Source organism: Galleria mellonella, unplaced genomic scaffold (assembly GCF_026898425.1).
Source record: "Galleria mellonella isolate WM207_F2 unplaced genomic scaffold, CSIRO_AGI_GalMel_v1 utg64, whole genome shotgun sequence".
NCBI classification, from domain to species: domain Eukaryota; kingdom Metazoa; phylum Arthropoda; class Insecta; order Lepidoptera; family Pyralidae; genus Galleria; species Galleria mellonella.
The window spans coordinates 7,001,199-7,027,358 of record NW_026442133.1 but is presented as its reverse complement, the minus strand read 5'-3'; the positions used below and the strand labels follow the sequence as shown (position 1 = coordinate 7,027,358).

Genomic DNA, 26,160 nt, shown 5'->3' with positions numbered 1-26,160 from the left:
AAAAACAAAAAATTCAATTTGGAATAGTTTAATTAACAATAAATTAAATTTTAGTCTCTACTTGTAGTCAACGATCATGTTATTGTTTCAAAATACAAAAAGAATTCTTATGTATATAAAATTCGACAAACATATATGTACAAATAAAATATTATTATATATTTATAGACAAGTAACAAAAGCAGACTCATTTTTGCATAACACAATTATTATTCAATTTCCAAAGAGTTTCATTCTATAATAAATGATATAGAGCCGATTACACTATTTGCTGCTAAATAAATATTTTAAAAATTTATTATTATATAAAACGTTTGCATAAAATATGTTAAGAATTAATTTTAAAATCTATATTAAATGCCTTAAATAAAACTAATAACAACATGTCATCGATGAATTAACGCTAAAGGCCCGGAAAAGAGTGTTACAGTATTGCAAGATGAATATAATCTGCGGGCTCGATCGATAGCAGAGTAGCGCGGAGTTGGGGTGTAGGGGGTTGGGCAACTTGGGGTTTGAGAAAGGCTGGGGATACTAAGGGGGGTTCATTGAGAACGTGTGGGCGGCGCGCGTGGGCGAGTCGCTTATATAGCCGCCCGAGCCTCCTTCCTACGTAGTCGTGTTCCAAACGCGCCCGAGCCGTCAGCAGATAGTGTAAAAAATGTGCAACATGCAACTTTCGAGTTTAAGGTATGTATATCAATATTTTTTTTTTATTCATATTGGATTGTAACAATAATTACAAACATTCTAATCAAATAAGTAGAAACTATAAAATAATAGTTTTAATTATAATCAAATAATATTATAACTAATAACAATATTAAAAAAAATTGTAAGCCATTGTTTAAATATATACGAATATAGAAATTCATTATCTTATACTTTAAACTTTAATATTCCAAATACGTACTTAAAATATTACAGTTCAAAATATTAATAATAGTTATGAAGAAAATTTATTTAATATATTATTTTTTGTAGAATGTTGATCGTCTTACTCGGCTATTTAATAGCACAAGCTAATTCATACCCAATGCAAGGATGGCCTATGTATCCACAAACTGCTAGAGAATATCCTGATGATGAGTATTATTATGCTCCAAAAGTTCAATATTACTATGATGCGCCAGCAATAAGCGTCCCTGAAGTTTATGGGCAAGTCCCTTATCCATATTACTATGATCCATATGACCATTTTACGTCAAATGATGCTCCAAAGAGACACGAAGAGAGACTAGCTGCACTGCCTATTGGACAAGAGACATGGTTTGAAAGTGATACTGCACCCCGCTGGCGATCTAACGACGTGGATGACGTCAGTGCAGCCTTTTTAGACAATTTAATTCTAACTCAAATGGCTCAAGACGCACAGAGACGCCGTGAGAATGCTCGCGCAGCCTTTCCGCCTGTTGATTATGAAGAGAGAGATACTGAAGATGAAGATGTACGTGAACTAAAAGCTTTGGCGGGAAAACCTCTCTACCATGTACCTAAAACGGTTCCCAGAACTGAAGATGAAGACTACTCTTCTGACGATGGTTTCATAAATTGGAATGGTAACAAAAGAAGCATGACAACTGAATCACCTATTTCTAGTACGGAAAAGCAGAAAATGGGACAAAAAGAAGAAGTAATGCTCCGACCAGCGCAAACCCAAATACATCAAAATTATCATACTGCACAAAACAAAAGAAATTCATCTTTTTATGACACAATCGCCCAACTATTAGCGAATAAATCGAAGAACGCAATTGCACAGGTAAGTTGCTATATGCATCTAAATTGTCATGTTATATTTTTATTGCAGAAAAATATAATTATACATAATACTTAATACATAATAATTGGTTCGGATATGTCTATAAGAAATATTCACAGTTGTTTTAGAACTTACTAAGACCGTGGAAACCCCGACGTCTAAAAATAGCATGGCCGGGCCGGGGGTGGCGGGTGACACGACAGGCTGAGAGGCCGGGTCAAACAGGGGAGGGGAAGGGTACTAACACTAAATATCACCTATAGAGCACTATCTACACACGTTTTCGACTTTCATTTATTAATAGACAAGGTCATTGAGTTAACATTTTCCTATTTTGTACACAGGAATCTACAAAACCACGGAGGATCGATAAACGCTTTGTGGCAGGAGATAGCGACCTCGTCGTAGAACTACGTGGATTGAAACATCGCATTGCAACTTAAACAGATGCATCTGATTACCGCCAACAAATATGAGACTGAGTATTAAGTAGATTAAATAGATATCGACCACGGCGATGTCATGGAAAACAGCCGCGAGACTTTCAAAATAACTAAAAAAAATTTGCATATACAATCATATCCATTATACAAACCGATACATCACCACTTAACCATCTTTGTATTAATAATAAGAAAAGTATTCACAAGATTATAACTTTACTACGTCCTTTTTTCGATATTTTAAAATATTTAAGACGCAATATCTACAGATTAGAGTAGATGTTAACCGAGTACCGAGGGCGCGTTACGAGTGTAAATTATCGTACAAAATATGACTATAATACCCATTATAGAATGAATTGACTGTATATGCATGGTACATAATTAATAAGAAAAAGTTGCTCCCTTCAATTGGCAGCTAATATATCGCACAACATAGTGTGCATCTGTAAATATTGTAGGTACTGATTGTCTAAGACTTAACTATTATTTAGATAGAAATTAATTCATCGAAATTTGTGAAAATAACAGCAAGAAAATGAGTATTTTCTGAAAAATACTTGAATTGTAATTCTATAAGTTATAAACAATTGATTGAGCTTGATGAAGTGACACTATTGTGAATGAGAAAAGCTTCTAAACTTTATCTACTGTTAATATATTTAGTATCGTTAAAACATATAATCGAGGAATAGACTGTTGTTAATCTCTGGCGGCCTAAATATTCAGTTCACAATTAAAATCACCAATTGAAACCGTCATCTCTTAAAATATTTTAAAAATGAGATGTAGGTAGTTGTAGTGCTTATAAACATGAGTATTGTATATTTTTATCGGTATTGCCTATAGGTACAAATAGGTAAACACGTCTCTGCAAGTGTACCATACACGACAACACAAAACTACCTATCTATATATAATGTTATCAGAATAGCTATTGTTATTCATACTTGTTTTTTCAGATGTCAAACCTCTTTTTTATATCTAAACATAAGGATTAAAGCAACTAATTCATAATAGTTTTACATGTGTCTATTTTGTACCTGTTCTATAGCCAGGTGCTAAGTATTATGATTTTAAATTATAATCGTCTACATTGACAATATCACAACTTGCAAAGCAAAATGTAATATAATTTATACGAATATATATTATAATATACCTATATATAATAAAATATCTATTTATCTATACTAATGATTCTCGCAAAATGCTGAGGATTAGGTGATATTTTAGCTTTACAGCTTCTTAACTAACATTTTAAAATACGATTGGTCTATGAGACTTTAATGAAAGTAACGTTTAAATAATTGCGTCCTTTATCTTTTCCATTGACCTAATCCGAAATTGAAAGTCATCCTTAGCTTTTTTAACTAGTAATTAAGATCTTCCCTCGAATTTGCTATCCTGCTGAACCACTGCGATTTCCTAATGTTTCTCGCAACTACGGATTCGACATTAAAACGTAGGTAACGTATCTTACAAAGTACATATCTGTTTATATAAAGTCAAATTACTTACATTCCTGTGTTAATAGATAGAATCTAACCAAATCCTGTAACTTAGTTTGTAATAAAATAATTAGTACCTATGACCTGTAAAGTATTACTAGTTGATGTTAAAGTTAATTATCGATATTACATTTCAAATGTAAATTGTCTGCATATAACTCGACTTTTTTGATTTATTTTCTCACAACTTATACGAATATTACTCATTTTTTAATATTTTCTTAACATATAATTTTTATATGTTTTAAAACACTTTCACAGTTTAATAATAATGAATTGCTCAGATGAATGTACGTACAGTATAAAATAATAATTCCCTTTAATTTATAGAGAAATTAACATATTTTAATACATATATATTTTATTTTAATAAAAATACAAAAACAGTGTACCTTTGGATGGAAGTCCAATTTTATTAGAAAACTACATATAACAATGTTGTATCTAAATAATGAAAAAAGGAGAAAAAATAAATGCCACTTCAATACAATGTCTCATTTCATTAATCCTTTTTAATAACTTTTTTTAATATTTCAATATATTAGTAATAGCCTATATTTACCTACGGGTACTTAATGTTTATGTAATCTATCTACGATTTTGACATTTTGATCGATATATATGTATACATATGTAGGCATGTATGCCCATCTGTTCCCTTATAACTTCTATAGTACTTACCATAATTTAACAAATGAGGTATCGCTGGAAACATTTTAATCATCCGTTAATTATAGATATTTGACGTTACATTAAATTAAATATGGCGCTTTTTAGAGGATATAAAGTCATGAACTCAAAAACAAACAAACGCGATGTTAGATATATGAAGAATACGTACTTTCTAAAATCACAGGTCAAATATGAGCCAAACATTTTTTCTCTCCAAACCTACCAAAAATAGCGGACTAGCTAAATTATTACGCCAAAATAATTTAAATAAAAAATCACGCCCTAAAGAGTATGAAACAAAAAAACTTATTTGAAATTGTTATAGACAGATAGATACTTTTTATTGTTTCATCCAAAAGATTACAATAGTGAACTTATTATAGATACCAACAATTACAAGAAATGATCACAGTGAAAAACAATGTTATATACAAAGTATTTAATATTTATTTTCAACATAATAAATAACATATGCATATTTATAATAATATTCAGAAGATAGCTTTGATCGTAAGCCATCTCATATATATGGTCATGTGTCGCCCTCTAGATGTATAAAGTGTTGAACTTTGCCCTAAAGCTTACTATACTATATTTTTATTTTTATATATTTTTATATCCGTAACATATGTTCCTTTGTTAAATTTACTTATATATATATACTTATTACGGATAGATCTTCAATCTTATCCCTATTCGTCAGCTTATTTATAATTCCAAGTTACGAAATAAAATATAAAATCCTATTTAGTTACACTGCAAACTTAAAATTCAAACATCATGAGGTGTTCTTGGTAGAGGGATTAGACGAGAGGAAAATGCTTGCAATGTAAAAACACATCAGAATAATTAAAACCAATGAAAAATGGATACTGTTTGCAAATTTATAAATAATAAAATATACACGGTGATATTTGTTTACTAAAAGTATTTTGAAACAAGCACATCGTCCACGTCTAGCCAGATTTGAAAGTTTTTTCATAGTCCACATTATTCAAAGATGTGTCAGATTATGATTTTTCTCTGATTTTTATCACTTTTAGCACGAACGTGGTTAAAAAAATATTGGTCTGTAGTTCTTCAGTAATTTATCACTATACAGTGCAGCTAGAGTAACATTTCCAATTTCATCCCACAAAAAATATCCATGTTAAAATCATTTGACACCATTGCCGGGTGAGATTAGCTTATTGTTTGTCATAAGTATTGGTCTTAGATTTGTATTGTAAGCAGCAGTGTTGTATACAATTCATAGAACATAGAACAGTCCATAGAACTTCTTGATCTTACTCCAAATTTTGCAAGCACTTCGTTTGTGGATCACACACATCGTGTGTGTTCCACCAAGTAGAGGAATGAGTAGTAATTTTAAGTTGAAGCTTGTCAGTGCCACATAAGGAATAAGAATTGCTCTCGACAAGAAATACAAGATTTTTTACATAATGGGGTGTAACTGGAAAAGGATGTGCCAACTGCGACACAGACGGATAGAGAGCCACATGAGCCGTGTACGATATTGGGACATATGATAATATTTGCGAAGCCCAAATATGAACCGTATGCATAAATTCTGAAGACGCTCAAGTTTATTTAACTGCTCTTCGGTGACATTTGAGTAACAGGAATCAACGTAGTCAAGGATGGGAAGGAGCGAGATGTTCATACATCTCGCATCTCGCAAGCGCAATTTTGGTATCCGTAAGAAGAACCTTACGCAACCTGTAAAGTTGCCGCAAACATCCTCCTGCTAATCTCAGCAATCTAAGGTAACCAGGATAATGTATTATCAAAATAAATGCTTAAATTTTTGTCACGTTGACTGTAGTTTAACTTAATTTCTTTAAAGATTACAGAAAGAAGATCATTCAAAGACATTCTAGAAATGTAACTAGGGCTACCTATGATTATAACCTGGGTTTTAGTCGGATTTACAGCAAGATCATAGGATTTGTTCCAGACAGATATTCGTTCGAGGTCTTCGTTTATTGTATTTACTGCAAAAGAAATATCAGTAAAAGGAACCCGGCAGTAAATTTGGAGATCATCTGCATAAAGATGGTAGGCAGACAGAAGCTGAGACGTGATATTGCTGATAAATAAAGCAAATAAAAGGGGACATAAGACGCCACCCTGGGGCACCGCAGATGTACTACACCAAAATGACAAAGAGTCGTTAATAGGAATATGCTGACGCGCAACCAGGTCATTACGAAACCACTCAATTGCCGTTGGAGATATGTTGAGGGAAGTCATCAGTTACAACAAAATGTAGAAATCAACGGTATTGAAAACATTACTAAAATCTAATAATGTTAGGACTGTCAGATCTGAGTTATTCATACCGAAACGGATGTCATCAGAGAAATTTACGAAAGCAGAAGTCGCATTGCGACCTGCGCGGAAACTAAATTGCAAAGGATATTTTTGGACAGAAACAAGTTTAATTGCTGATGTACTAACTTTTTCAGAGCTTTGTAAAGGAAAAAAAGAATTAATATAGGACGATAATTGGAGAAACATGTAGGGATATTTTTTAGGTAGAGAAATAAATAAGGCTTCTTTCCAAATATAAGGAAAAATACCTAAGGAAAATGCATTATTAAAGAGAAGAGTAATAGTTGGCAACAGGATATCAAGGATAGGCATAATCATAGCACGACTGATGTAGTCGGTACCCAGAGCATTAGAAGATATTGACAGTAAGCTCTTCTCGAGATCACAATTAGACAATTGTTCAAAAACAAAAGGAGTTCAATCAGACGTTGGAAGCGAAGAAAGATAAGACAGTGTTTTAACTTGTCATTAGAATCAACAATAGTAGAGTAACAGAAATATCTATTAAGGTTCTCAATATCAAAAATAGAGAAACTGCTATTGTGATTTCTTCCAACTCTTAAAGTTTTAAGAAATTTCTAGTCTTTGCCTAGATCTCCGTTCTCAACACATTTATGGATGTGGCGACACACCCTACACATCTTATTATAGAGCTCTATTACCTTTTCCATGCGTGAACTGGAGTAGATACTTATTATACTACGCTGTAAGCCGACTTGGATATATCTATTAAGCTAATTTTAAAACTGGAAGACTGGACTTATTTACATTGAAGTCACAGAACTTTTTATTCAACAATTTTTGTTTATTGGTTAGCCTGCAAAATTTAATATTCAAAATGCTAAGTATTGACAAAATTTTAGCATTACGGATTGAAAGCTTTTAGAGATGTTATTAAAATGTATTGTGTATAAAAAATAAATCATATAATATATATTATAATAAATAATTAATAATATAATAAATACTAATTATATTAAATTAACTTTTATTCTACTTCTTTTTCTTAAAATTATTTTTTTCAGTAAGTTTACGTAAAAAGTTAGTCACATGGATGTTTTGTAATTTTTTTGCTGAAGTCTATAAAATGCCAACAATCTTGAAACTTTTACAATGAAGATATTTCTACATCAGACCTTGCCGAGAAGCAGTATGAAAGTTAAAACATTGTATTATCGGTATTCGCAATGACCTATATACCTACATATGTACCAAATTTCATGATGATAAGCTGAGCTATTGAAGCGGAAGAAGCAAGAATCAAACTCGCCTTCACATTTATAATAGTAGTAGAAATTGTACTAGGTACAACAGTTGAGTATTTCTGTCTTTAATTAAGTATAGCCTCCAAATATAGATAGAGGGCCTCATATTTACTATAAAATATAATATTAAGTACCTTAGTAGGTACTTGATTATTTTTAAGGCTTACCTTAACTGGCCCATGAAGACAGCTAAAATCATAAAACATTGCAGGTATTTGAAAAGTGTATCATACCCTTTGTTTTGTTTGATGAAAAGTTATTCATTTAATTAGATACATAACTAAGTAACAAAATAAACGCCAGCGGAGAGAGGAAGGCGGAATATAGATAGACACTAATGTAACATTTATACAAGTAATTACGTGATGTACCACTTCGTTGTAGGGTAAATTTCAAATTTGAATAATTTACCTGTATATTAATGGTACAAATTAATGGTAAAATATCTTAATCCTTATAAATAACTCAATATTAAAATCCCCTTCCCCCATTCAAGTGATAGGAAGGAAAATAAAAACTTTTGCACACTCATGAGTTTATGAAGCAAAAAATATGAAATAATACAGTTTATTTATTTGATCAACTGGGTGAGCTTTACAATCTTCCAAATCGCTCATCCAGTAAAGCATCAGTACAAGAACATATAGATTATAATTAACAATAAGAGTGAAATACCGTATAACTACATAACAATAATAGAAATAACATTATAAATTATATAAAGGTGTGAATATTACAGGAAAAATAAAACGATGTAACAACTACCGGTTTAACTTATGTGTAATTAGATCGATAAAGCTCGACTAGTTTCAGGACTAAATTGGGATCCTTAATCATGAGCGGCTGTGACGCGAACGCAAGCCTGACTACGCACTTCGGCTCGTCACAGATAAGAAAAACGGCGTTTGGAAATCTTCGTCTTCTTCTTCATCTATTGTGTTATTGTCGCTGACTGTGTTGGTAATCCGTCGTGTTCACAGTGTTGCTTTTTTACTTGACGTCTTCAGCATTAACCATAAATGAAATGAAAAAGAGGAATGGTTTCGAGTGTTGACAGTCCTACAAGCTGCCAACCCAAGTGAATGCAAGCTTTTATCTCATGTCGAAAGGGTATCTGTATTTCTACCATATATAAGTAACAAACAAAATAGGACGCACATAACATAGATTTTTTTTAAAAGGATCTTTCGTCCTCCAGGTCGAATAAGGCAAAAGTTGCATTGTGTTCATCCAAGAACTTGCATCCCCTGAATGTTCCGGGAGTATATCTAATACCGTGTGACTGTGGTAGGAGCTACAAGACGTGTCGAAATGTGTCCACTAGACTTACTGAACACATAAGACACATAAAGAACATGAACAAATTGGCAGTGGCAGAGTATTCTTATAACCAGGACACGTCAGTCTTCATACTCTTTAACAAGGAGAAAGTATTTGTACGTGAGAAATACTGGGTTCCTCGAAAAATAAAAGAGGCTATTGAAATAATCGTCATCCAAATCATCGTCTTATCAGTGACGGTGCCGCGAACGTCTACAGCTCGTGTTCAGCGGGTCGAAGCACGCAGTCAAACTCACTCGCGTCACAATCACTCATAATTAAGGGTAATAATTGGTCCTAAAACTAGTCCAACTTTCACGATCTAATTACATGTAAGTTTAACCAGCAATTATTACATTTAAATAGAATGTTAACTTATAAAACTTTTAACAATAAAATGAAACGATGTTTTTAAATAACATTATTTTTTTTAGAAATTATCCAAAATCGTCCAATAAATTATGTCAATAAAGGTAATTTTATTTCATACTCGTATGGATCCATGAATCCTCCACGTGTGAGTTCAAATCACACCGTTTTTTTTATTACTAACTGACCCGACAGATATCCTTCCGCCAAATATTTCAATTTGCACCTGAGAACAGTTTTTATGAAAAAAATGAGGTTTTACAGTAATATTTTTTTTATTTTCCTCTTCTCCTGAATTTATGTATTCGAATAAATATTTAGCGGATTGATCCAGCCGTTCTTGATTTTTACGCTTAAAAACACAGTCAGTTATTCATTTTTTATTTTATGTAGCTACTAACTTACAATGTATTTTTAAATTTGTATTTCAAACATAATATAGTAATAATATCGTAATAAAATGGATAATAAGTAGTAATAAAATGGTTTTTCTTTAAATTAACATCCACTTCAACTTGAAATAGTTACATTCTGTTAGGATGAAATATTTGCTTCAAATTGAAAATTTGAAAGAGAAGAAGTAGGAAATTGTTCACATGCAAAAATTATTTTCTCGTAATAAAATCTAGACACGTCAATTTGAGGAACATACGAATATCTATGTGAGAGTTTCATATTAAATGCGATCATAACTTTCTCTTGCCAAAATGTGTAAAACTATCGCAATTATTTATCTATTTTCAAAAACAGGTACTATCCTTGTTATATAACAATTTTCGATGTTTTGAGCCAATCATTTTAAAAGTTTTCACATAACAAACTAAAACGATATTCATGGAATAATATTTTTTTACCTTTTACTAAAAAATTGGATTTTAAGGCAAAACTATGTTTAAAAAATTAAGAAACAAAATATGAAGTAGGTTCAAAATTTTAATGGTGTATTAATAGGCAACATATTCTATGATTAACATTTTACTTAATTAGCAGAACACTTTTTAAATAATAAGAAGTATTGAAAACTATACAATGTTTTTAAAATTTGACAGATGAAGTAGGTTCAAAATTTTAATGGTGTATTAATAGGCAACATATTCTATGATTAACATTTTACTTAATTAGCAGAACACTTTTTAAATAATAAGAAGTATTGAAAACTATACAAATGTTTTTAAAATTTGACAGATATTGCGACGTTACCGTACTTCAATAAGCTAAAATATGAATGCTCCAAAGGTCTAGGTATATTTTCTTCAGAATATAAATAAATAGACTATTCCGTCCTTGTAACCTCTGACCTTTTTCTACATTATCTATAAGTCGATTTTATCAGAAAACACGTAGATACGCCCACATCTTGTTGCTCACCGCTTATCCCATCTTGATATTTGTTAACAAATACCTACTTATATGAATCAAATCGAATATTTAATGATAAGTGGAGTGGTAACGACAATAAGACAAGTTCAATTTAATTTTCATTTAAAGAATAAAAAAACACTCCCTACACCATGTACTCTGAGGCATAAACAACCTGCCTGTGTACGTAGCATGTATATAGCTTAGAAGTATATTAGAAGTAGTACATGAGTACGTTATATTACGTCTATGGTGTACATAACCTTTGGCGCATATCATCTTGTCCGTCATAATAGAATAAAATATTTGAAATACCTATATACTACTTACAGTACTGGTAAAAAAATGGCTGATACGAAGGAAAAATTTATTGGCCGCAAACAAAATGTCCTTTATTTTCATATTACTTCACTGGTCTTCAAAGCAATTTGTTTGTCATCGACATAACTAAACAACTTATAAAATAAAGATAATCTTGATTCGCCTACTCATATGTATTTTTCGTAGCTGTGTTATCTTACGCTACCTTTTAAGAAAAGTCAAAATCAATTTTTTTTTCAATTTAGTTTCAAAAGAAACCCAATGTACCTATAGATAGATATCTTTTATTGGATAAAAATGAAAAAGTGACCCTGCCTACGCTATCGGTATACACTGGCGGGGTATTAACGATAGCTGATAGGTGAGGATGAAGTCAGGTAAGTTCGCCCATCGTGTCGAGTTCAACAAGATTGTTTCCAGGTCAACGATGGTTTCCAGGGGGAACCACATAGAGGTCGACCTAATATATATATAATAATATTGCTAGCAATGGGGCTGTCAAACTCCATTGCTAACAATCCCTTTTTCCCCCCTAGATATCGGAGCTGTGTTGATAATACCTATGCCTAACGCTAAGGCTGCTTTGATAATATCGAAGTAATAGGATATCAAATGTGAATCGATCAATCCGTTGTACTGCTGAAGGCCTATTTAAATTTAATATTGCTTTTTCTGTCATATATGGAAATGTACTATTTTCATGTTAAATATTTTATATAAGTATCACTACGAGTGCTAGAAAAATGTAAGTAATATTTTTTAATCCGATTTTTTTTTTATTATTTTACTATAGGTATCCGACAATAGTAATCAACCGATATTTTCACTTTAATAAAACATGTATTAATTTTAGATTACATAGAATAACTCCATACAAATTCTTCGAAATAAGCGGGTCAACTTTTTATATAATTGTGTTACCAGATTAAAAACTATTACTTTAGATTAAGGTAAACAGATGAAAGTCGTAACTTAAAATATAATTATGATTAAATATATGTTTCTAATATTTAACTTTATTTATATGTTTAATTGTATTATTTATTATAAATAATGCGTAGATAAAAAATAAATATATGATAGAAAGAACTTCATAATTATTTCATATTGATTTAAAAATGAGTAAAATTTTGAAGTGAAGGTTGAAAATCACTATTTGTGGATCCAAGTATACTTTAAATATGGAAGGATAATATCACTAAAAATGATGGTCATTTTGATTTTTTTTTACCGAACCAATTTCTTTGAATACGAATATTTCAGAATATTTATACCTAGATTTAAAACATATATTGGTATTAGAATTAATCGAAGTAGAAGCCATTTTAATTTTATGCAAGATTTTTGTTTGTTATGCAAGACTTATGTCTGAGAATGCAAAATATGAGCCAATTAATTTTAATCAAGTTAACTAAATGTAAAAATATTGAAATGTATTGTATCTAAAGTTTAAATTCTTAATACTATATTGTTAATCCTTATCCAAAAAAATATTTTTATCACTTTAAACATAAATGGTGGCCGTATTGAATAATTCTGACTCCAGATTCATATCTGAAATATATACAGATCCTCAGATATTGATTTTGAAAGTCAAATAACAAAGAAAATAAAAATGGATGCCATTTAGATTAATTCTGACACCGGTTTTATATTTGAAGTATATAGGGATCATCCGATGTCGATTTTAAATGTAATCGGTCAAAAAACAAAAAAATAGCAGTCATTTTTATTCAATCTGTCACTGGATCCATATTTAAAGTGTACACGGATATCTAGATTTTCATTTTAAAAGCAATCGTTCAAATAACAATGTCTGCATAATACTCAATAACATTATACAGTACAGTATCGCCGTGTAGGTTCCGGCATATATTAGACCACCCCTTCCTTTCCCGTGGGTGTCGTAAGAGGCGTCTAAGGGAGTTTATAGTGGAAGGATGGGAAGCAGCGTTCCTCTTAAAACATTTGTAAAAGCCTAACTGCGGTTGCTAACCTGCCTGCCAAGCGTGGTAACTACTGACAAACCTTTCTTTACGGGGAAGCCTTATGTTTAGCAATGGACAGTTAACGACTGAAATAATAAAAAATCATATAGTACATACCTACATAAATAAAATCTAGATAAGTTGACTCGTTTTTAAAACTCCAGGCTCTTTCTATATAATCTAAGGTACTAATCTATACAAAATAGGTATGTCATCTAATACAAAACCTAAGCATGTCAAAAATAAAGACAGCAATTTTCAGCCATCAAAATTTTTTTATCACAGTATAAGTAATAGTCTATTACGGAGAAACACCTTCCTAATACCTCTAGTTGTGCCCAATGCGTTCCGTTTCATATATTTCCTTTTAAAAAAATTCTCCTACCTACGATATATACAGTACAGTATCGCCGTGTAGGTTCCGGCATATATTAGACCACCCCTTCCTTTCCCGTGGGTGTCGTAAGAGGCGTCTAAGGGAGTTTATAGTGGAAGGATGGGAAGCAGCGTTCCTCTTAAAACATTTGTAAAAGCCTAACTGCGGTTGCTAACCTGCCTGCCAAGCGTGGTAACTACTGACAAACCTTTCTTTACGGGGAAGCCTTATGTTTAGCAATGGACAGTTAACGACTGAAATAATAAAAAATCATATAGTACATACCTACATAAATAAAATCTAGATAAGTTGACTCGTTTTTAAAACTCCAGGCTCTTTCTATATAATCTAAGGTACTAATCTATACAAAATAGGTATGTCATCTAATACAAAACCTAAGCATGTCAAAAATAAAGACAGCAATTTTCAGCCATCAAAATTTTTTTATCACAGTATAAGTAATAGTCTATTACGGAGAAACACCTTCCTAATACCTCTAGTTGTGCCCAATGCGTTCCGTTTCATATATTTCCTTTTAAAAAAATTCTCCTACCTACGATAAATGTTGACTAATTTAAAAAAAAATAGTATATGCTAGCACGGTTGCGTCCATCGCTAGATGAGTTATACCCATAGACTTAGTATTACATACTTCATAATCTAAGATCACCACAGCTATCTGTCAAAATAGGTAGGTAATCACTAAGTTGTTAAAGAGTTAACACTATCCTCATACTAACGAAACTAGATAATAAATCTATGTTACTTCCTAGAAATATCGACACAATGAAATTAATTCATAATGTTTTATAATTATTTATAATATGTCTTTGTTCAATATATTAATATCAATAGACATCAGAAAGACTTATCTACCTATTTAAGTCGTAAATTCTTTAAATTTAAAGAACTAGTTATATACATAAATCAAATTTAATTTAATTATTTTGTTAGAATATAGATAGTTTTAAATGAAAGAGGTTTACATTTCCCATATACATTCTGCCTCCATGTCGGCATGCAAATTATTAACAATGTGAGAAATTTTCATTTATTCTACACTATATTTATTTTCATTAGGCATATAAATCAATACATACATAATTTATTATAATAAACAGAAAATAAAACTTAAGAGCAAAAGTGCCAATAACATTTTTAATTTAACTGTTTGACTTTATACAAATGTTTTTTGTTCGAAGTGACGGCCAGTTCGAGTCGAACTTCAAATCAGAACGCATCTTCAAATTTAGTTCGCTTTCTTTTATTTATTTACTTTTTCATTATTTTATCCATTTATTATTTTTTTATTTATTTTTACGCGTAACTTTTTATCTACAATTGTAATGTACTTGTAAAATGAAATCATGACATTAATTAATATTGTTTTGTTTATAATAAAAACTATTTTTGTTTGAAGAATGATGAACCACTAAATTCCCGTTATCCATTCATTGTACATTCCACGTCAATAGTGTTTATATTTCTGAAATTAAGTAAAATGCGGCGTGCTAAAGGATACCAAGATCTAGATGATAGTGTTGTGGTGACTCCTAGGGCTCCGGCTCCGCCTATGCCTCCTCCCCAAGAAATCGAAATGGCATCCGTTACAGTTGTTCCTGATGGTATGTTCTGATAAATACAATACAAAATATATACCATTAATTCATGTTAATTTCACAATTTAAAAATTTATAAAAACTACTTATTCACTAATTTTCTTTAGAATTAAACCAACAAAGTAGGCAAATGAGAAATAGGAGAGAGCTTTACTCTCTTCTTGTCGGCATGCTTACTTAATGAGATACAATTAATGCGAATTTGTTGTATGGGTTAACTATTTCAAAAATAATTTATAGTGTACAGTTTATATTATAAGCATTGCAGATCTAGACTACCATATACTATCAAATGTGTAAATTAATAAATCTAAAACAACATAAGTGCTCTTGCCAAGGCGAGCATGGATAATTATTTCTAGGATGTTGTATAAGCCATCCTATTTATAATTACATTAGCAAATCTCACTTTTTATTTACTGCTAGGTTTTTGCCCACTACTTTGTTCATATGATTTCAAAAATAAGATGCCCAATGAATTTTACTAATTCTAGGTGACATAACAAAATAAAACACACCAGATTTTAAATTAGACCTTCAGGAACACAACAGCAACTACATTCAAGTGATGCCAAAACAAACAGTCAGATAGACAAAATTCCTAGAAGCTATTGTTTTAGCCTCTGCTGGTTTTATTAATACCCCTCTTATTAATTTTTCTTGTATATCTTCTATGTACAGACATTGTTTAGTTACTATTTTATTATATTAATAAAATAGTCAAAAGATAAATTTATGTTCAATTAATGATTGTTTTGATATTTCAGATACATTTACAGTAACTCAAGCGGTCAATGCTCTTGGATTTGGATGGTTTCAAGTGAAACTGTCATTGTGCACTGGCTTATGTTGGATGGCAGATTCTATGGAGATGACAATCCTAAGCATATTGTCACCAGCTCTACACTGTGAATGGAATATTAGCAAGTAATATGTTTACTCTAGTTAATTAACATAATATACTTTAAGCTTTCAGAAACACATATATAATTGTATGTATAGCATATTATACTATATTTTTATAGATGTGAAATATATATATAATATTAGACTTTCACTATTCTCCTTACACTTAATATACACAATTAATGAGTTCTTATTATAATTATTTATTTATTGAGCACACTGATCCTTAAACCCAGTTAACATGTTCATTATGTATATTAAGTCAAAGTTTTATTGTTGAAAAAATATGCTCATAACTGTAATTCTATATAAGGTAACAATTGACTTCAAAAAGAAGGAGATTCTCAGTTTGTTTATATATTGTTTTTTTTTATATTAGCTACCTCGTAACTCTATCAGTCGTAAACTAATTTGGATAATTCTTTTTTTATCTAAAATCATATATCTACATATTGGTCCCATAGAAATTTGATCTAAATCGGGTAAGAAGTTGGATTTTTTTTGTCTAACACAATCTTAACTATCTATTGTTACCACTGTAATGATATAACATTCAACCTAATAGTACTATGATCCTTATACTATGTGTACTACATGATCATAACAATTAATGTAAACATGTATATCCTTAAAATATATATAATTCCCCATAAGGGATGTACCTTTCAAATAGATACCCAAATAGATATGTATGCAAAATATCATTCAGTAAATAGACTGGATATTGTTAACCAGGAAGTTTATAATTGAGAAATTTTAAGTTATCCTATAGGAATGGTTGATTTTTATGTAAGAAAATGTGCTTTTCACACCATAGAAATAAGAAAAAAAAATAGTTAAAATATTATTTATGGCCAGTCTAAATCAAAATGTTTCTTTTAGGTATCAACAAGCTTTAACAACAACTGTTGTTTTCATGGGGATGATGTTGAGTTCAACTTTTTGGGGGAACATTAGTGACAGATATGGAAGAAAAACTGTAAGTATTTATAGCAATTGTTTATGGTACAATTGTTATTTTAAAATTATAAGTGCTTAATTCAAATAGTACTTAAATGTATGAAACAAGTACAAATCTATATATAGATTTTAAATTTTATATTGATATTTTATTTTTATAATGGATGAGAATTTAATTAACTATGTTATTGTTGACTTTAAATTTGTGATTACTGAATCAAACTGACTTGTGACTGATGAATAAGTACTAGATACTCAGGTATTCGAGTACTTAATTTATGGAATTTAGATACATAGTACTCATAACAGGATAGTAGTTGCATGTTTATCATTAGTTTTTGTTGCATGATTTCAAATTTTTTTTTCCTTAATTATCCTTTTTTTTTACAAATATTGAAATATTCAAATACCAAAAACCAGTGACTCACATATCAGCACAACACTAGATATTAAAACTGATCTCTTGCCAAAACATAATTTCTATACATTATGTTTTCTTCTTTTCTATACATCTGTACAAGTACCCACTCAAGATAATCTCTAAATTAAGCACTCTAATTGATATATATATTATTTATATATATATTGATATGATATTGTTTTGTAGGCACTCAGCATGTGCGGAGTTTTACTATTCTATTATGGATTATTAAGTGCAATAGCTCCAAATTTTCTGTGGCTATTATTTCTACGGGGACTCGTTGGTTTTGCCATAGGCTGTGTTCCACAATCGTATGTATAAACTTTACATAATCAAAATATACACATTTAAATATTTATGATAAAACTCTCATCTGTTAATGATTTATTAGCAGAAATATTTATTTAAGTGAAATATAATAGTAATAAATTCTCAACTCACCTTTTACAACATATTTTTTGTGTTCTTTTATGCAATATCTTTACCATTTTTAAATCGATTTTGATATATATTTATTTTTACAATCGATAGTTATTGAGTGATTATACTCCCGTGAAATTAACTTGGCTTGGCCCTGACTTAGCATAAGGGCTGCATATTCAAATCCTGCTTATTTCAAACTTTTTCCATCATACCATTAGAAATATTAATAATAATAATTAGTAGAATATTATTTTTATATTTCATTAAAGTTACTAAGCGTCTGATCATAATTAATGTAAAAATACAGCAAGATATTGGATACAAATTGAAAGAGAGAACTAATTTAATATGTAAAATATTTTTGTTATTCATATTCACTTTTACTAAATATTCTGATTAACTCATTATCTTAAATAATATTTAATATATTGTTTATAACCTGTATTTTATTTTATTTTCAGAGTTACTTTATATGCGGAATTTTTGCCGACAAAACAGAGAGCTAAATGTGTTGTTCTGCTTGATGTAAGTTTTATTATTCTTATATTTTTTAAGCAACTTCAAATGGAAGAAAGAGAAATTCTATGATAATTTTGTGTGTAATATACAGTTCTAAACCACGTTTGTGTTTCGTCACACACAATTTGTTGTTATTTCACAATCAGATTTATGAAGTAAATAAGTGAAATGAGAAGGACAAAATTTTAATTTATATCTTTATTGTCCACCAGTTTGACACACTGCTAGACCTTATTAGTTGCTTGTTTTGTTTGAACCCCATAAAATCTATACAAATACGTGTATTCATAAGCATGTCAATTTGTATTGAACTACCACATTCCATTATGTATAAATATGTATATAATTAGTAGTTGAGGATGTGTAGCAGCATCCCTCTTCTAACATTATCAAAACCTAATAGCGGTTGCCAAACTGCCTACCAAGCGTGGCAACTACTGGCAAGACCTCCCCCCTATGGTGAAGGCCTATGTTTAGCAGTGGAGAGTTAATGGCTGATATGATAATGTCTATGTACACATAAATATGCTTATCAGTGCTAAACAATTGTCTAGTACTTTAGTGCAAGCTCTACGTAATTTGAAACTAGACATTGCTGTGTGATATAACTAAAGCTATTTATTTAGTTACCTATATTTTATTGAACTTATATTTTTAGTGTTTCTGGGCATTGGGCGCTTGCCTGGAGGTAGCGCTAGCGCTGGTCGTGATGCCGACCCTGGGCGTGCACTGGCTCCTCGCATTGTCCACCATACCGCTGTTAATATTCGCCTTAATATGCCCGGTACATATCTGTCTTCTATATATACATATAATTATTACAATTATCATTTTTCTTTTTGACTAACTTCAAAAAAGAGAAGATTCTCAATTCGGTTCAATTGTTATATGTTAGAACTTCGTCATTTATTGATTTAGAAAATTCTTCTTTTATTTTACAGGATATACTTTTAAATTGATCCAATAGATATTTCATCAAAATCAGTTCAGTAGATTAGTTTTTATATCAACTAGTTTTATCATGATTGGAGTCGGTGTTTTTTTTTTTTGTGAAACGATTTCAACTTGTTATAAATAACTTACGACCCGCTTCAATTTCACGTTATGTAATGTGTACGTACTAACCTTCCGAAAAATATCATAATAACAGTACAAAATACAGACAGATGCAAACAGGATTTTTTTTAAATATTTTAGAATTGTTTTTACATAATTGTAATGTAATTAATAATAAAAAAAAATATGTATACCTACAGTGGTTACCGGAATCGGCGAGATTTCATGTTGCAAGTGGACAACCAGATAAAGCTTTGTCAACTTTGGAGCAGGTAATAAATTAGACAAGTTTATTATATTTAAAGCTGGCATTCTTGTGTTTTTATTATGACAGATGTAGACTAGCAAACCGCCTGTAATAACTAATGATTTTGCGGGACTTGAACATAACTTCACTAAACCAAAGACATTTATTACTTAGGATTTGTAAATGATGTTTAAAACCTTTAGGGGTGGACTATATGAAATAATATTTTATACTTTAGTTTCAGTGTGAATTAATGGGCCTATTTGATTTTTTAATAGGAAATCTAATAGACACAACCACTAGATAATGGCTATATAAGTAGCTTTTATGTAAAAGATTTACTAACTGATTGAAGTATGTCTGATTCGTGTATGTTGAAGTCGGCCTAATAACTCTTGACCATACGCCTTTTGTATTTTAATTGGTGAAAATGGAATAGTAACCGCCTGCTCTATGATATACGCTAGCAGGGCACCATTGGGGGATGATAGGTGAAGATGAAGACAGATCAGTTAATCCATTGTGATGAAACTTTTACTACTTGTATCTGCGACAATTCACATATTCTCGCGCCGTTGAAACATGCATCTAATATCATGAATCTTAAAGTGCCCTGCGATTTTTTTTGTATTATTGTATTGAAGGGTTCCACAATCGATCACGATCTTGCCTAATGGAAAGCGATGATGTGATCTAAGATGGAGCTAGCGGGCCTCCAAATAGCTAATTCATATTTGCTTTAAATTGGTGTATATAATATACACCAATACACTATATAATCTACATTTGGATGGACACACATAAGCACGGGGAGAGTTTCACTTCTTGACCATACGTATTCGTATAAATGTGTGCGTGTAAATGTAAACGACATAAAGATGGATACTCTCGCCTCGTCTTGTTGTCCGATGCCGAAAGGGTAAAGGAGGAATCAGGTCATGCAGTTCTTGAGCAAACACTCCACTATCCTGTGGAACACAGCGAGTCGCCCTACGAATTGGTGTAATTATATAAATATTAGTGATATGATAAATTGCCTCAGATCGCAAAAGACAACGGGCGCCCGATGTTGCTGGGCCGATTGGTGTGCGATGACTCGGTCGGTATCGGCCAACGCGGGCGGCTCAAACACCTCCTCATACCACACCTCAGGAACACCAGCCTGCTGCTTTGGTTTATATGGTATGTTTAATAAGTCTATTTCGTCATGCCGTAAAAGGTTCAAAAAATCGATTTTTTATTTTCAAAAAAGCGTCCTACGGTACATTTGATGAGGATGACTTATAATAAATATAAACCGAATCATGACATTGACGATTAGTTTTGATGTGCTGTTGAAATATCTGACTATATATGTGTATTTTTGTTCTATATTAAATTATAGAATAAAATAGAAAAGAAAAATCTAGAAGAATAGAGAATTCTTTTATTTTAAATCCATTACATTTGTCAGTAACTGAGACTAATAACCCTATTGCTAACAATATATCTCATAATAAAGTTGACATGCACGTTACCCTCTCCTGCAAACTATTGTAAGTAAATTCGTCATGTTAGCCTAAACACCTGATCCATCTTCGCCTATTATTCGTCACTGACACCTCACCATTGTAAATTGGTAACACAAGCGAAGTTACCATACCATTATAAAAAAACCTATGTTCATCTTATGTTCAGGATGTCATGCGCGTTCTGTTACTACGGCCTGGTGCTGATGACGACGGAGCTGTTCGAGAGTGACGCGCACGGTGCAAGCGAGACGTGCGCGGCCGACTGCCGCCCGCTGCACACTACTGATTATATGGACTTGCTGTGGACCACGCTCGCCGAGTTCCCTGGTATATTAAACTACCCTCAAATTTCACCAGAACATGTTGTATTTGCGACGTATATTTTATAGAAATGGTAAACTAATTTTACGAGAGCCTATATGGAGACCCTTTTAAACTTGTACCAATACATGATATCTCATGATTTTTCACAAAAAAAATTATACGCTCAATATTTGATATAAGAGCGAAATCTCTCGTTTTACATTATAACGATAAAATTGCACAACTGTGACTCCGGCTTGTTAATATTTTTTTTTTTTATTCTGGCTGTAGTTATGTGTAAAGAGAGTGTTCATCTTAAAATAATACTGTTACTACAGTAGCAAATATATATATATATATATATATATATATATATATATATATATATATATATATATATTTTTTTTTTTTTTTTTTGTGTAGAAATAATATATACACAATAAATTTTTTTTACAGGAATATTTGCAACTATTTTCGTGATTGAAAAGTTTGGACGGAAGAAGACAATGGCGTGCCAGTTTGTTATATTCGCTATATGTGTTTGTGTGCTCATATATAATGGAAAGTAAGTAACTTCTATTTTACTCTTTATGTTCTGCAGTCAAATTTAAGTTCGTAATTTCACAAACAGCTTGATCGCATTATTATTTAGTAGAGAAACTTTAAAATCAAGTACACAAGTAACAAAGTATCTATCCTAATTAACTTTCATTCAAATCTATTCAGTTGTTTTTGCGTAAAAAAGAGATGAAGATCCATCCATACAAACATCCTTACAAACTTTCGTAATTATAATAGTAGCAGAATACATTTTAAAATAGGTTTACTAAATGATAGAACAATAATTATTATATTTATATTAATACTCATATAGCTTATTAAAAAAATAAGTTTTAAGATATTTAATACTATTCCAGTCGGACATTTCTGACATGCGTCCTGTTCTTGGCGCGCGGTATCATAGCCGGATTGTTCCAGGCCGCTTATGTTTACACTCCAGAGGTAACAACATTGTTAATTTTATTATAAACTCAATCCTTCAGATCTTTATATTTACTCCAGTTTACCATTAGCTCCATTCTAATCTTTTTTTCTACTGTAACTTATCCCTGAATCTGATATATTAATTTGATATTTTCACGAAATTATTGTTTTATGGGGCATCATCAACTCAATTTAAAATAATTTTGACTTAAATCTATTAAAGATTTAAATTACATATCGTCATAGTCGTAGAATACTGACGGATCTGACAAAGATTACATATAAAGATCCGTCGGTATTCTACGACTATGACGATATGTTGATACTTAGAATAATGTTGTGATATTAAGTTTAAAATCCGAGTCAACCCCATTATTGAATGCATGTGTTTATCTTCAACTTTAAAAACCTACCTATAGCTTGTAGATCATTAGTATTGCCTCAACAATAGTGTTATTCTATACAGTAAGGCCACATATAAGAGACAACCAGTGCTTCAACATTTTGTCATGTCTCAGATTATAATAGGGCAATTTAGGACACATATTATCATATCAAATGTTTAATTGTATATCCTCTCTCTCAAGTTGAAATCTTTTCTATTTCTGTCTATAGTAACCGGAGGATAATGAATTTTTAACAGGTATATCCTACTGCACTGAGATCAACAGCCGTGGGTGCGTGTAGTGGTGTTGCGAGACTAGGCGCTATGGTGACACCTTACGTTGCCCAAGTAAGTAACTTAAAGAATTAAAAAAAAATAGTAGTAATAAAAACACACACGCACACACATGCACACGCACACACGCGCACACACGAACACGCACGCACGCACGCACGGACGGACGCACGAACGCACGCACGCACGCACGCACGCACGCACGCGCACACACACACACACAACCACACACACACACACACACACACACACACACACACACACACACACACACACACACCACACACACACACACACACACACACAACCGAATTGAGAACCTTCTTCTTTTTGAAGGCGGCTAACAAATATTTTTTAACACGAATTCGGATGTTGAACTGTTAGTAGCCGTATTTTATTCGTTATCAACGAGACATTTGTTAATAACGGGTTCTTGATATTTGTATACAATAATATTTATAATAAACAATCAAAACTTATTTGCAGGTTTTGCTAAAGAACTCTATAGCTATAGCGACTGGAGTATATTCTTTGGCGGCGATCCTAGCAGCCGGCGCTTGTCTGGCGCTGCCTATTGAGACAAAAGGGAGAGAGATGCGAGATTCCGTCACGGCGACAAATTGATGAAACATAAGAATATATAAATACTAATCAGTTTTTCGCTTAAATAACATATCCCCAGGTGTAAATTATTACTTCGAGTGAGAATAATAGTATAATATTATTTATATTAGCTTAAGATTTACTTGCTATTTATTTACTCATGTATTTTAACTTACTAGTTAATGTTCGAACCAATCTTATAGATCAAAATCTAGTTAAGAATGTGTTGAACATCATATTTTGAAGTTTTAATTTAAGATTATAATTTGGTTACTTATTTGGTCGCTAACTCAATTTAACTCTTAATTTATTTATTCGTTATATATTTGATTCATATAGACATAGTAATATTCAAAATTAATTGCTCAGCAGTTTATTTTAATTTTACTGGTATTTTTGCCTACGGTTGACTGGTGATAACACCGTATTGGTGTCGAGTCCGTCTTTTATACTTATCTTGCATATATCTATAAAGCCAATATATACTAAATATAAAACGCCCCAAGATTAGTTTTAGCTATCACTATAGGATAGACACTCATGTGTATAAGACTGATTAAAATCCCAGTCACCTTTTGTTCCACATTATGTTATTGGCAGAAATTTTACTCTGTAATATCCATTTTAGAGAATTCAACAAAACAGCTAAAATTTTTTTAAGCATATATCTTACTTTTATGTGTAAGTATAAGTAATGTTAAACTAATTTTAATAATAATCACTGCCTTTTTATTAACATTCGACTCAACAAATTAATTATACAATGTTACTTTTTGATATTTTACACTCTATCATTTATATTATGTAAGAATTTTTATAAAAAGTTACACTTTAACATTTTTTAAAATTATCCGCTTTTAGTTTTATCAATAAGTAAAACATATTAGATCAAACCAAAGGAGGCTTAATTACAAATAAGTACGTATTTATAGAATGAATTGGCCTACCTATTGTAGTGGTTTGTTCATATAACATTACTGTGATAGTACTTTGATGTATTTAGAAACTTAAAAGTCACCATACTGCAATGCTGGCGAAAGAGGGGGGGGTCTCAAATGTAAGGTCAACCCTCCCCCCACCGCCCTCAATTTTATCATATTTCATGGCGAATCGCTAGCAATTATGATCATCTATTGCTTGGCCGTCATTTCATCAATAGAGCTTGTATTTATTTAAGAAAAAACCTTATAATATGTATCCTTATTCATATAAATATCCTAATTTGATTCTGCAGAGGCAACTCTCTTACTCATAAATTAATGATCTGGTATTAAATTCATTGTATCTTAAATCATAGATCTTATATGAATTTTACCGTTATGCTTGTTGACGGTAATAATAGTAGTACCATAGTGATAGTATACTTGATCTATAATATTTTTAAAAGATTTTATTAATAGTTTTTGTTTATCGTAATTTTTCACAAAGCTTTAATTGTAACAATGCAATAAAATTCTTCCGTCCTTGTCTTCCATAAAATAGAATAATTGTAAGCAATCATATTAATATTAAGAATATAAGTTTATAAAGATGTTTAAATCCTGTTGCTCAATGGCTTTTAAGCAGTTGAACGGATTTTAACAAATTTTCGTACATGGATGGACCATTCTATAAATTTATACATAATCTAATGTATGCGGACAAATGCATAATCAATTAATTTAAAAATTATCCTTATCATGATTGTTAAGATCTTTGATACACACCGCTAAACAAATTTGAATGAAGTTAACTTTCATGAACAGATATTATTCTTAACTTCATAATCGGAAGCGAAAATAATATCTGCCATTGAGTAAATACTAATGGATTTTTTTTTATTGTTTTATATCTCATCTTGACTAAGTTATTCACTCATTATTATTATCTTTTCATACATAGAAATTGTTACACATTACTGTATAATGTATATGCTAATGCATAACAATTGAATATTTCATTTAATGTACAATTCGCATATTGTACGTAATTTTACTTCTTGATAACTCGATAAGTGTCTATAACCATCAATATTCTTACGTACTTAACTATCAGTATAGGTATTTTGTGATATTATTACTGAATGTAAAGTATTATTATATTTTTGTGTAAAGTATTATATCCTTTATTGAAGTTATTGTTATATTTAATCTTAGCTTAGCATTCTTACTTTGTTCTACGTGATGTAATCACATGATAAACACCAAATATATTTATATCATTTATAATG

At 31.0% G+C, this 26,160-nt stretch overlaps 2 protein-coding genes across 2 annotated transcripts; both read left to right on the top strand.

Moving 5' to 3' along the window:
* Positions 1–556: 556 nt before the first annotated feature.
* LOC113512636 (uncharacterized) lies at positions 557–4,206 on the top strand. Its single transcript, XM_026896549.3, has 3 exons — positions 557–690; positions 985–1,762; positions 2,107–4,206. The coding sequence occupies exons 1-3, from the start codon at positions 662–664 to the stop codon at positions 2,203–2,205; spliced, it is 906 nt and encodes a 301-aa protein (XP_026752350.1). The 5' UTR covers positions 557–661; the 3' UTR covers positions 2,206–4,206.
* A 10,727-nt stretch (positions 4,207–14,933) lies between these two features.
* LOC113512444 (synaptic vesicle 2-related protein) lies at positions 14,934–26,147 on the top strand. The gene is made up of 13 exons (XM_026896333.3): positions 14,934–15,345; positions 16,107–16,266; positions 17,128–17,224; positions 17,813–17,937; positions 18,511–18,574; positions 19,227–19,352; positions 19,825–19,896; positions 20,914–21,053; positions 21,549–21,709; positions 22,142–22,250; positions 22,603–22,687; positions 23,313–23,402; positions 23,835–26,147. Exons 1-13 carry the CDS (start codon positions 15,222–15,224, stop codon positions 23,970–23,972), a joined length of 1,491 nt encoding a protein of 496 aa, XP_026752134.2. The 5' UTR covers positions 14,934–15,221; the 3' UTR covers positions 23,973–26,147.
* Positions 26,148–26,160: the final 13 nt, after the last annotated feature.